The sequence below is a fragment of the Electrophorus electricus genome, chromosome 17 (assembly GCF_013358815.1).
Source record: "Electrophorus electricus isolate fEleEle1 chromosome 17, fEleEle1.pri, whole genome shotgun sequence".
Classification (NCBI taxonomy): Eukaryota; Metazoa; Chordata; class Actinopteri; order Gymnotiformes; family Gymnotidae; genus Electrophorus; species Electrophorus electricus.
Window position 1 is genome coordinate 9,616,588 of NC_049551.1, and position 15,987 is coordinate 9,632,574.

Sequence of the window (15,987 nt, forward strand, 5' to 3'; positions counted from 1 at the left end):
TCTAGATCTGGTGAGTCTAAAGCTGCTTTGAGACAATATATGTTGTTAAAATCCCGGTATAAATACATTTGAATTTTCAAATCAGATAACAAAGCCAATGGAACAATGTTAATATTTCCTTTTGTAGTCTTCATGTGATTCACTGACTCTCCTAGTTAAGATGATGTTAATATTATGTTGCTGTTTGAGATACAGTGACAAGGACTTCAGAAAGTTGACACTGCTGCTGTTTGTAAGGCATATTAAAAGTTCTGCTTGCTCTTCACATGCACAATTTGAAATGATCTGGATCTGCGGTGATCGAACTTAATAAAAAATTAATTGCATCAGTCTTTTTATTTTTGCCAGAGAAACAGTTCATTTACAGCTGGTCATTCCTCCACCGCTGAGGCCTCGTTCTGCTTCGCATGCCAATGATACACACACACACACACACACACACACACTCATACTTTCTCTCTTTCAGGCATTCTCACAACAACTCAGGAATAAATACTTCAGAAAAGTGCTTGACATTTGCCCAGCCTCGCCCTGGTGAGGAGCATCTCACGGCATTAACAATAGTAACAAGAGGAGAGGGGAGGGGAGGGTGGTGGTAGGGCCAAGCGATTTGGGGGTCAATACGACCCGTGCTCTGAGAATCCTGTGGAGACACCTCTCAATATAGTAAAGGCACCAGTGGGGAGTAGGGAGCTTAATGCCAAGCATAAGGTTGAAATACACAGCAGGAGGTGGCAGACGTGTGAGACATGAGCGAGGGGTGGAACATGCTAGTGGAGTACTGCCACAGCCATGTTAGCAGGTTATCCAGTGCTAGCAAGTGGAAAGTCACTTAAAGTGTGAATAAGTCCAAATATAGGATAAAAAAAAAACAGGACTTTTTAGATATATGTCAAAGGGGGGGTTTACAAGAGCAATACTTTCTTGTTGTAACACCTCCAGGTTTTGATCTTTGCAAAAAAAAATTAAAAATTGCCTATACTGTCATGTTCTATATTATGTAAAGCATTGATATAATCTCATACAAGGCTGCAGGAGTAAAAAAGGAATAATGGGAACCAGAACTTCCAGCAAGCACTCAGCAGCATCCACACAGCCTGCCAGGCCAAAGTCTTCTCCTCAGTTCAACTCCAGACGTCCAGCTGCCACTCTGCTAACCGTTTATCCCAATCTGACTCATCCTCCACCACACAGGCACCCTGGCTGGCCATGCAGGCCCAGCCGAGGCTCCAGGTGTTGGGCATACTGTAGAATCTGCCACTGCTTTGGCTGGAGGACTGTGTTTGATCCCCCGTGTGGCAGCAGATGGTGGAGCTTTTGTGCAGCGGTGGCTGTTATTAGCCATGACTCCCATCCATATGTTTGAATGGAAGGGCAGGTGGCCAGGGAGATTAATTTTTTAAGCAGATATGATATGACTCTATCTGCAGAAAGCACTCTTAGAATAGATTCTGTCAGGGTCTGTATGCCCTGTTTGACAGGTCTATTGGTAAAATCTTTGAGAACTTTCTATTGATCCTTAACTCAGGTTTTTTCTTTTTTCTTTTTTTTTTTTTTTTTTAATAGTGTCATTGTGAGCCCATGATTTCCTGTTCAGAGGGTGCTTCTTTAACTGTCCTTGAGCTGAGCTGAAGAGTTTGGCTGCAGGATCTGCACAGCCCCTTGACATTCCAGCACTGGCAGGTTCTTGCCTGCATATGTTATTGCTCTGTGTCCAAAAAAATACTGACATGTGTCACAGTCCTCTAGGTGTAATGGATGTATAGTACATTTACAACAGACTAAATGTGAGAACAAGCCAGGGAGAATAACACAATTCTGCCATCATTTATTTAGTGTTGATCTATGTTAAAGAAAATTAGTAGTAATAGTAATAGAAAGTAATTAATAATAATAATAATTATTAAAATATTAATATAAAATTAATAGTAATAATTATCATACAATGAATAAATTAATAGAATTATTCTAAAATGTAAATTCTTTTACCAGTTTTTTGAAGTTCAGATCATAAGATAAGAGTGCATTCTAAGTGCACTCCAAATATTCATTATAGTTATAGTTGCCAAATGTAAGTACATAAAGATGGATTCTGATTAACTGATTGCATGATTGGAATTTGCAAACAAAAAGGCTCTTTCATCTGTTATTTTTGAAAAGATGGATAGAATAAAGCTTTTTGAATTATTTTATTTTTGTCAGCAGTCATCAATAACTGCCTCTAATGGATGTGTGTGTGTGTGTGTGTGTGTGTGTGTGTGTGTGTGTGTGTGTGTGTGTGCATGTAGTTGTAGGGGAGCTGGTTTTGGAGGGGTAGGAGAATTGGTAATAGATCTGTCAAGAGCCTGATGGCAATTGCTGATTTCACTTTAGAAATTGACACTTTTGTCAACCGATTGTGGAGGCCCTCTGTCTGCAGAGCCAGGGCCCATAGGTCTGTGCCAAGCACTCTACACCCCACCCAACCAAACTCGCAGAGCCAAATTCTTCCAGAGACAGGTCTTCTCCTTTGATACCTGCCACTGCCCTGCCTACCCTAACCAGACAGCAAGGCAAAGCCATTTAGCATCAGAGACTCAGATGAAAATTGTTATAAAGAAGCAGCAAGAAAATTGGATGGACCACTCGAGTGCACACTTGAGTATAACTGCTGCCACTGTAAGATGAAAAGAACCAGAAAGACCTTTTAGAGGAAGTACAGGACGGAGCTGATCTGTCAGTGTGATGACAAAGTCGTCAGGAGGAGATCACAGTTCACATTCAGCTCCTATTTGTGTATGATACCTACGATGGAGTGTTGGTGTATTTGTCAGCAGCTATTTTTGTGTCTCAGGGTCACCATGCACTAATATTGAGCTTCTTAAATCTCTAACAGGACGCTGGCCACATAACATGGAAGCATTTTCACACTTGGGCATTTTGTCTGTGTGTGTGACTGCACGATACTTATTTTTCTATTTTGGGGATGCTTATTTAAAATGCATTAGCCTGTGAAAGGCATATAAAATATGCAACCATTGGACTTTTCACCTTTTTGGAATTTATGTATAAATCAAAGGGAAATTGAGTCTTTTATGGGGGAAAACTCATCCATGTTTCATGAGGTGCCAGAAGCAAGACCTAGATAATAGAATCCCTATAACAGGTGCTCCATGTTCCAGCGCAACTTCCCCCAGATTCCATTACATCGCACACTTTAATAGGCAAAGTACATTACCAAAGGCTTTATGTGTCACAGAGGAACCACTGAATGATCCACTAAGCATTTGTTTCAAAGTTTAAAGATCAACCTAGTTAGTGTCCTCAAAATTGCATAAGAACATTGTATAAGGAAAACGCTAAGCTAAACCTATTTATGAAGGGAATGAAAAGCTTTCCGCACTCCATATATTAATCTTTCCACACTGAGGAACTGGAAAGGGAATGTACTGAACCTAAAAGAGTTTGAGTGAAGACCCCAAAGCATTGCACAAAGGAGATTAAAAACAAAAAATACACCACCCCCCAAAACCCCATCAGCACTCATCTTAATAGCAGCTACTACTTTCGATAAAGTATCCCTTTACTGAATGTCCAGTGCAAATTAATCACAAAAAGGCTATTAGTCCTTTGATAGTGAAAATTTATGAGTTTGGTTGTGGTCATAATCAGAAATAAAAAAATTATTAGATCGGAATATTGTAACGCGGGGTGGCCCGAGTCCCGAAGGGCGAGGGGCAGGACGCAAAGGCTCCAGCGACGTGGACAGACATTTATTAATATATATATATGTTATATTTTTGTAATCTCATTATAAACAAATGTCAGAAGTCTTGTTGTTTTTATTCATTTGCTTAGCCATATAATTAAGAAAACAAACAAAAAAAATGTATAAATGTATTTTTGAATGACTTGATATTTAATTTATTTTGGCTCTTTTTAACATTAAAAGGGAACTGATGACTTCTAAGGATGTAATGTGATTGAGTTTTCCCAGCACAGTTACCCAAGGTTTTTGTGGCAGGTTTACTATTTGATGATCGATTATGGTCATTAGAGACTCTGCTGTAGAACTGAGCAAATACAAAGCGTGATGAAAGGTATCGGGCAGTAGCATACTCGCCACATTTCTCACTGTCACCCAATTTGAATTAGGTAGAAGTTCATAGATAAAGTGCTGACAAACAATCATAGAGAAAGTGTTTATTAAATGCCATGTCACATTCTTTGAAACTGAGATTTCAACTGCCTGCTGGAAATTTTAAATGTGAAAATTTGGAACTTTGAAGAAAAATGTTTTGATTGAGAGTGTTCTATGAAATCAGACTCTTGTTTGAATCTTGGCACAATGTAAATGTTCTTCTTCACAGTGGGTGCTGGCTTACCAAAACATGCATCAGTGACTAGTGATGGGTGGTTCATCCATTATAGAACTGGTGAATCTTTCATTGTTTCACAAATGAAACATCTCTATGCTGTTTTGTGGATTTCAAATCCATCTGAAAAATTGTGATAGGATCACACAGTCTGTTTCATTTTTAAATGTGTATTTCCTGAAAGGTAATCCATCATCAGACCAATGGAAGTATACTCTGTTAGTTAGTTTACACTCTACTTGCTAGCATGCATATTTTCATAAACAGTGTACATATATATGAGAGGAATGTAGCTGTTATATTGTATATGTATCATCATTCTTCTGAAATATGGTTTGCTTAAATAAAATGGTGAGGTCATACATGTACAGTCCTTATGCATGAGCTCATGATACAATGTCATCTGGACAAGATTCAGCTGAGCAGCCAATTTACCTCATGTCTTTATATACTTCATTGCGATCTTATCAAGAGTTCATAAGAACTACACTGACCAAGGCAGGTGTCAATAGATTCTCTACGAATGAAGTTGCAAGAAATGATACAGTGATTAAAGCCAGTATTGGTCCTAAACTTAACCATTCATACCTTTCCATACAAGTTGAGAAGTGGGATAGTTAAAGTCTTAAGCATTTGCAATAATGAGGTCATGTTGCTTTACTTAGCTGAATATAAAGGATCAGTTATGTTTCAACCTGCTTTTAGAACATCTAGACTGCAATTTTGGTCAAAATAGCATAATGTGGATTCATATGGCATGTAAGGCTTCTTTTTCCAGCCAGATATAGTCTAGTATTGAACTAAATTATATTTTTCAAACTAACACACTTTTTTTGTTTTTTTAAATCCAAGAATATTTACATCATTATTGATTGAACCATGGGATCATGAACATTTTAGTGACTACACAGTCTCTCCATATTCAACAGGGTTAAATTTTTCATTACCAAAATGGTCTATTAAAATCTTTTTTTTATTAATACACTAGATTGTAAACAAAACAACAACAGTGTTCCTCTGCTGGATTGTTTTATACACTGCATTATTTGTGCTCCAGCACATTGGCTATGAAATAAAATAACTATTAAATTAAAATGTATAATGCTTTAAGGTTTGCTTATACTGATATTAATAATAATAATAAAAATAATAATAATAATAATAATGCTTTGTCCTCAACAGTGTCCTTATATTTACTGTCCAAACTTGATTTAGGCTTGAGGCTTTTAATAGCCTACACTCCTAGGTACCTCAAATTAATGACATGCAATTGAAAACCAATTAGGTAACCATCATAAATCATTCAGTGCTTGGAAATATGGATTACAGTAGTACACTTCTTTTTTTATCGCATATTAAAGCATAAATGTGATTCATCGTTGACGAATATCGCATTTTGTATGTCGCTGATTACTGTGGAAAGCACTCCCTTGTCGAGAACGCAACTAGATGACAGAGCGGCCATGAGCAGGGGTGGGTCTTGAACGGTCCCCGTGCTCATCAGCATAATGAGGATGATCACTTCTGAACAGCGCTGTGCCTCGCTGCCACCAGTACACCTCTCCCGCACCTCTCCCCTTCAGTCCAATCCTACTGCAGTCAACCGCCCACAAGCCCCAAGGAAGCACAAAAAGCTGGAGGAGTCTTACTTCAGAGTGAGTGTTATGTCATATGAACAATAACAATTTTATAAGCTATAGGGTTTTTCCTTGAACAGGGATTCAATTTCAATAGACAGGGTGGAGGATTGTCTTGGGGAAAAAAAAACCTAGATTAAGTTGTCTAATGTACAGCTGTGTGCCTACATGCATAAATATACTTAAGATCTAACTTTGTAATTCAGTACAGCAGACAAGAAAGAGTCAACATTTTTACGTAGAGTCTAGCATTATGAGTTGTAGACCTACATATTTTTAAGGAGAGACAAGCAACACTAGCTCTACCTACAGACATGACAGTGCTCATTAGAAAGAAATAATAGCAAGCCGTACATGCAATGGCCATTATTAATATGCCTTTGCTTTGGGATGTCACAGGTTAACTACTATTTCATTTCACCTTGAACAACCTCCAGAAAAACATACCTAATAATATTGTCAGCTCCCCTGCTGACAATAGCAATTTAGTGCTCCCACAGCTAGAGTGGAGCTAGCAAGGCTTCAAACCACAAGAGACATTGAAACACTTCTTCTGAAGGGACAAATACAGTGACCCTTGGCCTGACTGTGATCATTCACTCATGCTCGCACATACCCTCACACACACACACACACACACACACACACACACACACATTTCTTGTCTGCACACACATCAGTCAGAGATTGTCTGTAGCCCGTTGTGATGAATTAGTTGGAATCTCTGGCACAACAACATCTGGCCGATCCTAAGATGGGGGCAGAATTATTGGGATCAGACGCAGCAGCAGAGATCAATACAGAGACATAAGCAGGGTGAATGATGGGGGACATAAGCAGCTACCCTATAGCCAAGGAGCAGATAATTGCACTAGCCACGTAGCTTTGGAGAGGTGTTATCTATGTAGTCATATTAGTGTTTGGCGCACAAAGGGGCTACATGATAATTGGTTGGAAGAGATAAAGAGATATCATGGATAGGGCCATGTTGGCGCAATGGATGGTGACCTCACTGAATCTCTACAGGTTACACAATACTGATGTCTGGATGTGAAGGAAAACTGAAAAGTGAACAGGGAATATGAAATAAATTGTTGAGGTTTATTTTGGAAGCTCCCATTGATATTGCAACTGGGCATAACTGTAAACAATGACTTGAAATTAAAATTACTCTGTGTCAACCTTTTCCCTAGTCCACAGTATACAAATAAACTACAAAGCTAATTAAATGAGTTGCTAAGAAAGAACTGAAAAATAAGAAATGAGCTAAAATGTATGTAATACATTGCCAGTCATTTTCATTACAAAAATATGCAATCAACCCCCACTCTGGCTAGAGTAGGAGACTCTGATGAAGGTCATTCATAATGATTAAAATCGAAATGATTTGTAAATGACTCATGGGACTAATAGTCCAGTGGCACCTTCATACAAGGAAATTGCATTACCAGTCAATGACACTGCCGTGGGAGTTGCACCTCCACCACGGCTTCCACCGCCCTTTCCTGCCTCAAGCAATGGGCCTTCAACAGCACAATCAAGCAAGGCACAGGAAAAGCACTAGCTGATAAATGATACAGAAGGGGGTATTATTGCTGATATGGAATTTTGGGCCATTTTGGTATATATTGTGCCTCAGACTTTGAAAGCACCGATTGATAATTAACACCCAAAGCGATGTTTAAAAGGGCAATTTCCCAGGAGAATGCAAAGGGTTAAATGAAATTTTGGACCATAACAAACAACTGCGATTGTTGGGAAAATATATGGGCCACACCATTAACATATATAGTAGCTGTGCTGCTTTTAAGCCTGTGTGTATGGAGAGAGGGTCAGAGGCTGGTGCAGGTGAGCATGCTGAAGAAGTTAGTGTCCAAATACCCGTTTTCACTTTAAATGATTCAGGTACTATTTTGCACCGTCTGACCCTGTAAAGTACAAAGAGAAATTCAAATATTCTCTGTTTAGCTTTACTCCATCTGGAACAAACTTGGAAAATACATAATTATATTAAAATGTGTATTTTCACTCTCACAGAATTCAGCGAAATGAAGATTTTCTTTCCAATTTATTAGAAAAAAATATAAAATTTTATATATTACACTACAAAAGACATTTACACAAACAAAGCACACTTACAGTAAAAGGGAGTAGGCAATCTTCACAACAGCTATTTTTCTGTGCTTTTAACTTTTTTTCTTATTGGAACAAGGATGATCCTATCATATTCATTAAAGTTGTGGTTTATGAGATTCAAAACCATATTTATGCTCAGAAAATGCTTTTTACCACACTACACCTCAACACCATGCATACAGGTGTGCATTAAGAGTGGTTTCATGGTATGTGTTCCATGTCAAGGAAGATCTGCAAACTGTGTATCTGCTGTGTATACACTTCAGCGCTTCCTAGTGAAGTCCCAGGAGACCTGACATATTTTTTTAAGACCTACTTTTTTGTTGGTTTGAGCCCTGGCCTTCACCTGATTCAGCATATCAGGATTAATGATCAGCTGATAGGAGGAATTTGGTTGGCTTGGTCCTAAAAAGGGGATACTAAAAAGGCCTAACTGTCTGCACTTAAAAGCAATCATAAAAAGATCAACTCTGTTCCTCTTATGCTGTAATTAAATTCTGCATTGATATTGCATTAGTAATATCCCCTGCTGTAAACAGTGATAACTTATTGACAAATATGCAATTTAGTGCAATCTGTACTGCCTATGATATTCTAAAATCTTGTTTATGCTCATTTTTAAATGTAAGAGAATCCTTTAACTAGTGCACTGTTAATGCCTAGAGTAAGTGTATGCCTGAAGCCCTCTGCTATGAATCATATGCTGCTTACCTGAATTCACAAACCAGCTCTGAAGCAAAGTTATTCAAACTTTAAAACATTAGTTGAGCATGATAAAGGCTAATAAGAAAACATTTTGTTCTTGTAAGAGCTATTGTTGAGTGTGTATAAGTGGGAGTGTATGTGTAAGGTGCATGTTTAATTTTCATAGGACTAATTATTTCTGTAGTGCTCTTGAAGCAAAAATGTCTGCTTTTCTTTCAGGAATGCAAATTGCAAAGCTAAAATAATTCTAAAAGTGCATGTGTCAGTTTTCTATTTTTATTGTGCTATGACTATGATTCCTAATTAGAACTATGTTAATGTTAAATTTGTGAACGAAAAATGGTCTAAGTTTTTATTCAAATTAAAATTCACTTGTTTAAACTGAAATGTCCACAATTTGTCCTTGGCCCATTTGATAAAACAAATTGGCAACAATTGGTTGAAATGAACACATATTTGTAAAAATACCATTTAAAATCTCAAAAAACATTCAGCAGAAAACAGATGTTGCTGTTTCACAACAGGACGCTCAATACAAATAAATTAAGCGTCATCACACAAGTTGGCTAAGGTGTTCATAACAGAAAAAACGGTAAAGACAATATCAAACGTCACTAACAGCTTCATAGTGGTTTCATTGTGTTCTTCACTTCCATCTTAATTATGAAGCATATTGTTACAGCATGTAAATGAGTAATCAACAATTAGACTGTGCAGGCAAGCACCATGTGTAATTACAAGTAACCTATGCTGCATGTGAACACATGATGATACAATGTAGGTATCAGCTTGCATGATTCAAAAACAAGTAATGTATCACAAGGTATTGGGTATAAGGTGCAACTTGGACAAAAACAGTAATAATTCTGGTTTTCTTTTTGGCATGCTGGATGTAAGTATATACTGTAAGTTTTTTCTAGTTTTAGCATTTTGTCATTACTTGTGTTAACTGATGGTAACCCAATATATCATTTGCTTAGTAAATGGTTTATAGTTATTAAAATGTACATTTATATTTATAGGCTGCACAGTCATTTGACCCCAGAAGACTTCACTGGTTTGATTAGCTGTATTAGCTGTTTCAGAAACCTGAGCTGCACACACGCTGCTCAGAGATGTGTCGGTCAGTACTAGTTTTGAAATCTTTACATTTACTCTGTGAATATATTATCTTTAGAAAAATCAATTTTCAATTAAAAACTCTGATTGTTCAATGTCAGACTTGTAAATATGATCTACTAATTAAAAATATTTAATTGAAACTTATGGTATGTCTGTGTGGTTTTACCAGGATGAAATACTTAAATCAGGACAGGCCATTGCAAAGTACTCTTCAGGTATTTCCACATTCAGGGAGATTTTATTCTATAAGCTACTGAGATCTAATGTTGTAAAATTGATGACTGCACAAAGTTGTGCCCTCGAGCCCTTGACTAAAAATATATATGCCAGGTAACCTTTTGGGTAAAATTAAATAAATAAGAAACTAAAAGTATCAACATAGCACAAAGTCACTTTTAGAATTCACACATCAGGTACAGTAAAACGATCAGCTGTAACTGATGAGTTATTGAAAAACATTTGAAGCATTGAATATTAATGAACTGTACAAAATATGTAAGCCCATCTTTTTACTAATGTTTTACAGCTATGTACTCCAGCTAAGAATATGAACATGGATGAATTTTCCCTTTACATTATCTAACTATACACTATTTACAAAGACAATTTTAATGGCTGAAATCAAATACAGTCTAGTCCTTGAAGTGTAATACTTTATATGTATTTTCCCGGGCTTTAGACACATATGTTGTACAAAAGGAAAATCTGTACATATGTATTCATTGCTTTAAAAAAAAAAAAAAAATCCTAAAACCTAAAAATAAACAACAAATCCTCACAAAATTATAAAACAAACAAATAAAAAGGCCAAAACGAATAAAAAACAAAAACAAAAAACCCAAATAAACAAAAAGAGCTTGACATCTAATATTGCTTTGTAATACACAGCCGCTTCTTCCTTCAATTGATATGGTTTAAATCTTACTGCATGCCCTAAGGTTTGAGTGATCCTGTGTGGAATGACATCTGTCAGTGTAAGACTGTAGGTTCTGCATTCTGGAGGTAATTGTATTGTTGCATGAGGTTTTGAAAAAGCACTGTACAATCAGTTCTGGGACTCCTGACACCTGGTCAATGGTCCTACCTGGAGAAGCGCCACATCCCCACTCCCCAGGCCCCCAAAATGTTTCACTTCTACCACATCCAACTTGGCCTGTGAAATACCAAAACTGTCCATGTCTGTGAGAACTCCTTGTCCTGTCAGTGAGTTCCTGCCATTTCCTTACCCATGAATATCAAATAATTCCCCCTTAAATAGTTCAATAGTTCCATACAATAAATAAGAGTCCATGGTAAAAAGTGCTAGGCTACTACTGTAGGCTGGGACGTCTGAGGGCAGCTTTAGACAGGTATGGTGGCATTCATCATCTGGACTCGCATCTCTTGGATGCTACTGAGGATCTTTTTCTGGTGCCCAGCCAGAGTGACTCCAACCCTCCTCAGATCACTGTAAAAGAAGCCAGGCAATAAGATAATTACTCATCTAGAGGGGGTATCAAAACATCAATTGGCATTAAAGAATGGTGTAAACCACAAATACCTTATTATTTTACCTAAATACAATTTTGTAAAAAAAAAAATCTGAAATGCACATTTATATTTAAGATAAGAATTCAGTGTATTTAATTTACATATTTACTCCAGTACATATAAAGGTTAAATATTTTCTTTTTTACATCATTACTACATTTACTACTTTTACTTTATTTACTACTACATTTTCTTTAAAAAAAACTGTAATGGTAACTAATTTACAAATGAATGAAGTAGACCTAAGAACTGAAGACCCATATGAAGTTCCTCTGTCCTTATTAGTTCTTATTCCCTACTCACTTTCACCAGACATGGAAACTTTATGACTGTATTTGAAAAAAAAAAAAAAAATTATGATGGGAGAAAACATTGGTTGCACTTAAAACACACCAAAAAATACCTGGTTAGATTATTAGAATAATGCCATTTTTTGCTTCTCCCTTTGGCACTTCATCATTTTTCAAAGCAGATCCTTTTTTTAACAAACCTTTACAGAAATACCTTTGCTGGGTATTTATGACAACACTGGTATTAATATTTTAAAGGTTCATAGTAGAAATGACCAATTAAGGATTTAGGAATAGATTTCTGTTTAAATACTCAAGTATGCTTGTGTGGATTTTAGTGGCAAAGTTTCGATGAACATGAAAAATATGGAATAAGCATTTTCATATTTGGTAGATTCACTTGCATGACAAAGAAAAGAAACAAACATGCCCTTAACTTGGGTTTATCCTACTGGATATGTGTAAATATATTTACATTTAACCTGGTATTTCTAGTGAAGACATTTCTAGTGATGTCATTTTTTATAAACAAAATCTGTAATTTCAATTATCTGTCTTAAATACACAAAAAACAGGCCAATGAGTACAAGTGGGTCAAGATTCTAAAACCTAGTGTTAAGCTAATCAAAACAAAATTGTAGCACAATTAAGATCTTAATTTTTAATGTTCTTATGTTTGCCATTAGTGCATGGCAAACAATACCCACAGCCCATTGCAAGTGATGGTGGGATGATGGTGGTGGTAGGTGGGTGGGGTGGGGGGTGGGGGCTTTGGTAGTGGTGTTGGGACTTACTCCAAGGTCATTTGAGAGACTACATCCTGTGAAGTGTATCCCCTTTCCATGAAAAGCTCGGTGTATCGACCCATTTTTATGGCATCTAACCATTCCCCTACAGAGCTGAACGAACAGAATTCTGTGCTGCCATGCTCCACTAATAAATTGGACACCCTGTGGGAAAGACAAATGGACCGTTGAACAAATGGATGCATAAATCTAACATTAGAGTGCTACATGGACTTTACAGTCAAGATGAAGACAGGTCTGAGTTCAACTTTCTGTGCTTGTATGGAGGCAACAAAATATGCAGATTGACAACAACAAAAAAAGGTTGTACAGCTGTGTTTCTAGAACAGAAGTCCGAGTAAAACATTACTTTCTGCTGTCCCCAATATGGAGTAAGCCTACTTTTGGACAAAAATTAAGTGGTGCATCACAACTGGAAAATCTTTTTAGACTAGTCTTTTTAGACTAGATTTAATCTGGGTTTGAACAAGCTTGTTCTAATTTATATCATAGTACTACTCAACTACAATTTTATAATAAAACAAAAACAGAACTGTAGAGTTAATCGTGCTACTATACGAATTTTCTGTAGAATTTATTATTCTATAATTTTATGATAGAGGTATGAATTTAGTTATTCACAAATAAAATTAATTAATTAATTAATTAATTAATAAAATAAATATAATTATTGACAATTTAACTAGACATTTAATATAACCAAAACAGGCATAAACCACAATTACAGGATATTATGTAACAGCCACAAAACAAATTTCCTCATTCCAAATAAATGTATTATTAAATGTATCCATAATTCCATAACACACAGATAATAGATTATTGCAGGTTTCAAAAAATACAGAGCGAGTTACACTACAGAAAATATATTTGATACCATGTAATCACTATAATTAGAAGGCATTTGTACGCTGTCACTTTTGCTTAACTCAATATTAAATCATGAAATACCACAGTTTATTTGTTTCAAGTATCATTAAATCTTGATTTTCTGTGACAGCCATGTAACAAGGGCTGTTAACACTGGGTTATCGCTGGTTCACAGACATGAGACAATTTCTTTGTTCCACAGCCCGGGATGATAAAATGCCATAAATAACAAGTGTTAACATTTACTTCAAAAGGAGTTAGACTTATAAACAAAACAGACATAGTGGAGAAAGGGAGAGAATGACAATTGATGAAAGCAAAGAAAAACACAGTATATTACCAAAGTAACTAACAAAGCGATGACTAACATTCTCCTACCTGTTGGACGGGTTGACCACGCTTTTCAGACTACTCGGGTTACGGATAAGCTTGTCCAGTAAGCTTACAATCTCATCAAACTTGGGGCGGCTGTTCCTGTCCTTCTGCCAGCAGTCCATCATAAGGTGGTATAGGGCTGTAGGACAGTCCATGGGTCCTGGCAGCCGATAGCTCTCCTCGACAGCCTTTATCACCTAACAACCACACAGATATGTACATACACAGATATGTACATACACAGTATATTACACACATATTGAAAGTATCTATTATACAATGCGTAAATTGTGGCCATAAGAGGATGCATAAACAGTCAGCATAAATGCTCAGCTAGGCCATGGCTGTCAAACGATGCATTATTGGTATTAAGGAGTTGTAATGTTTGCACACACACAGAAGAGGATCCAATTGATAGAGGTTTTATTTTAGCAAACAAACTAATTTGTGGAACCAGACAGGGAATCGTGGTCGGGTCGGTCCGGGGCCTAAACACGGGGTAGCATCCGGGAGGTATCCAAGGGTCAGACAGGAGTCGAGGTCTAGAAAGCAGGCAGGAGTCAATAACCGGGAAAATACTCAGGATAAGGAAACGCTCGGTACGCCGCATAGGTTAAGCAATACATCACGATGTGTACACGGGGAAGGGGATCTTATAAAGGGGGTTGGTAATGAGGGGAATGGTAATCAGGTGTGTGCTAGAATTCTGGTGAGTCAGATCGGGGGTGTGTGAGAGTGGATGTGGCTGTGTGGGGCTGAGGGTTGTTCCTGGGGTTTGTAACAGGAGTCCAATATTCTATTCCAAGGAAACACTGCATCACCAATGCATCAACAAGACCCATCTGAATTACTGACACAAGGCATACTGGGTTAATGGATTCATGCTGTTTACACCAAATTTGCCCCATCATCCACAGAGTTTGAAATTAATCAGACCAGGCAACATTTCTGTACTCTTCAACTTTTCAGATCAGTTAGCCTGTACCCACTGTAGTCTTGACTTATTGCTGTAGGATGGCAGGAGTGCACCTTGGTCTTTTGCAGTTCTAGGCCATCTGCCTTAAGGTTCAACATTTAATACGTTGAGATGCTTTTCTGCTTACTGCAGCTGTAAACAGCAGTTATCTGAGTTACCGCAGCTATCCTGTCAGCTTGATGCAGTGTGGCCATTCTCCTCTAACCCCTCACCTAAACAAGGCGTTGCCAGTAGAACTACCACTCACTGGATGTTTTTTTTCACACCATTGTGTGTGAAACTCAAGAGAATGTTGAGTAATAATACTACAGGTAAAAATGTGGAGAACATGCAGACCACGGTAATGAGTTAATGCAAAAAGACCCGGGATGTAAGTGACAGTTTCACTAGTTAAATTTGTGAAGTAGATTAGAATATACTAGATTAGAGTGGATTATTTCGTTGCATTAATCCACAAAGATTTTTGGTCAATAAACATAACCAGTGTAGCAGCCCTTGGTTAGCATATTGCATGTTTTTTAAGGTTCAGGAGAGTGCTGGGAGGTAGGATTTGACTGCTGCACTGGGCGAGATGCCGACCTCTCATCTCTCTTTCTCTCCTGCCCTCAGCCACGAACAAACCCCCCATCCCTCACTCCCACACCACAACAGAGAAACTCAACACAAGAGCAGCTCAGAAACCAATCCCCAACGGCAAAGTCTTGAAGAGAGAGAGGAAAAGGAGAGAGCAAGAGCAAGTGAGCAAGTGAGCAAAGACAGGGAGAGAAAAAAAAGAGTGGAAGAGAGCGGGATCTGAGGCAGCACTCATGAAGGCATTAAATAAAACATCAAATAACTTTCTCTTTCCCAAGAGTTTGTGAAACAGATTAATGATGGTGGAAAGAGGGGGATCTGAGGCTTGAATGAAGCTGTCACTGGCAGGCTATGAGGCAGGGGAAAAGGTCAGCTCTGCTTGATAACAACATGACTGGAAATTGCAGCTCCTTCAGGGACATACTGAGAAAACTTTGGCATTGTATCCTCTTTTTCAACGGCACTCATACACACACACACACTCGCTCACCCGTCACTGCTCCCACCGACATATGACATGAGCACTCACATGGCAGAAGATGAAGGAGAAAGAGACAGTGTAGAATCCCACGACATCCAGTTCAGATTTAATGATATGGCACAATATGTACA

General features: G+C 37.6%; 1 protein-coding gene across 1 annotated transcript in view; it reads right to left on the minus strand.

The window, feature by feature from the left end:
- Positions 1-8,107: 8,107 nt before the first annotated feature.
- LOC113577616 (ephrin type-A receptor 5) overlaps positions 8,108-15,987 on the minus strand; it is a 51,987-nt gene continuing 44,107 nt past the window's right edge. The window contains exons 15-17 of the mRNA XM_027010368.2: positions 13,830-14,023; positions 12,570-12,725; positions 8,108-11,402 (exon numbers count right to left, since the gene is read on the minus strand). Of these exons, the coding sequence (XP_026866169.2) occupies positions 11,297-11,402; positions 12,570-12,725; positions 13,830-14,023 (456 nt within the window). The 3' untranslated portion in view covers positions 8,108-11,296. The remainder of the gene's footprint in view (positions 11,403-12,569; positions 12,726-13,829; positions 14,024-15,987) is intronic.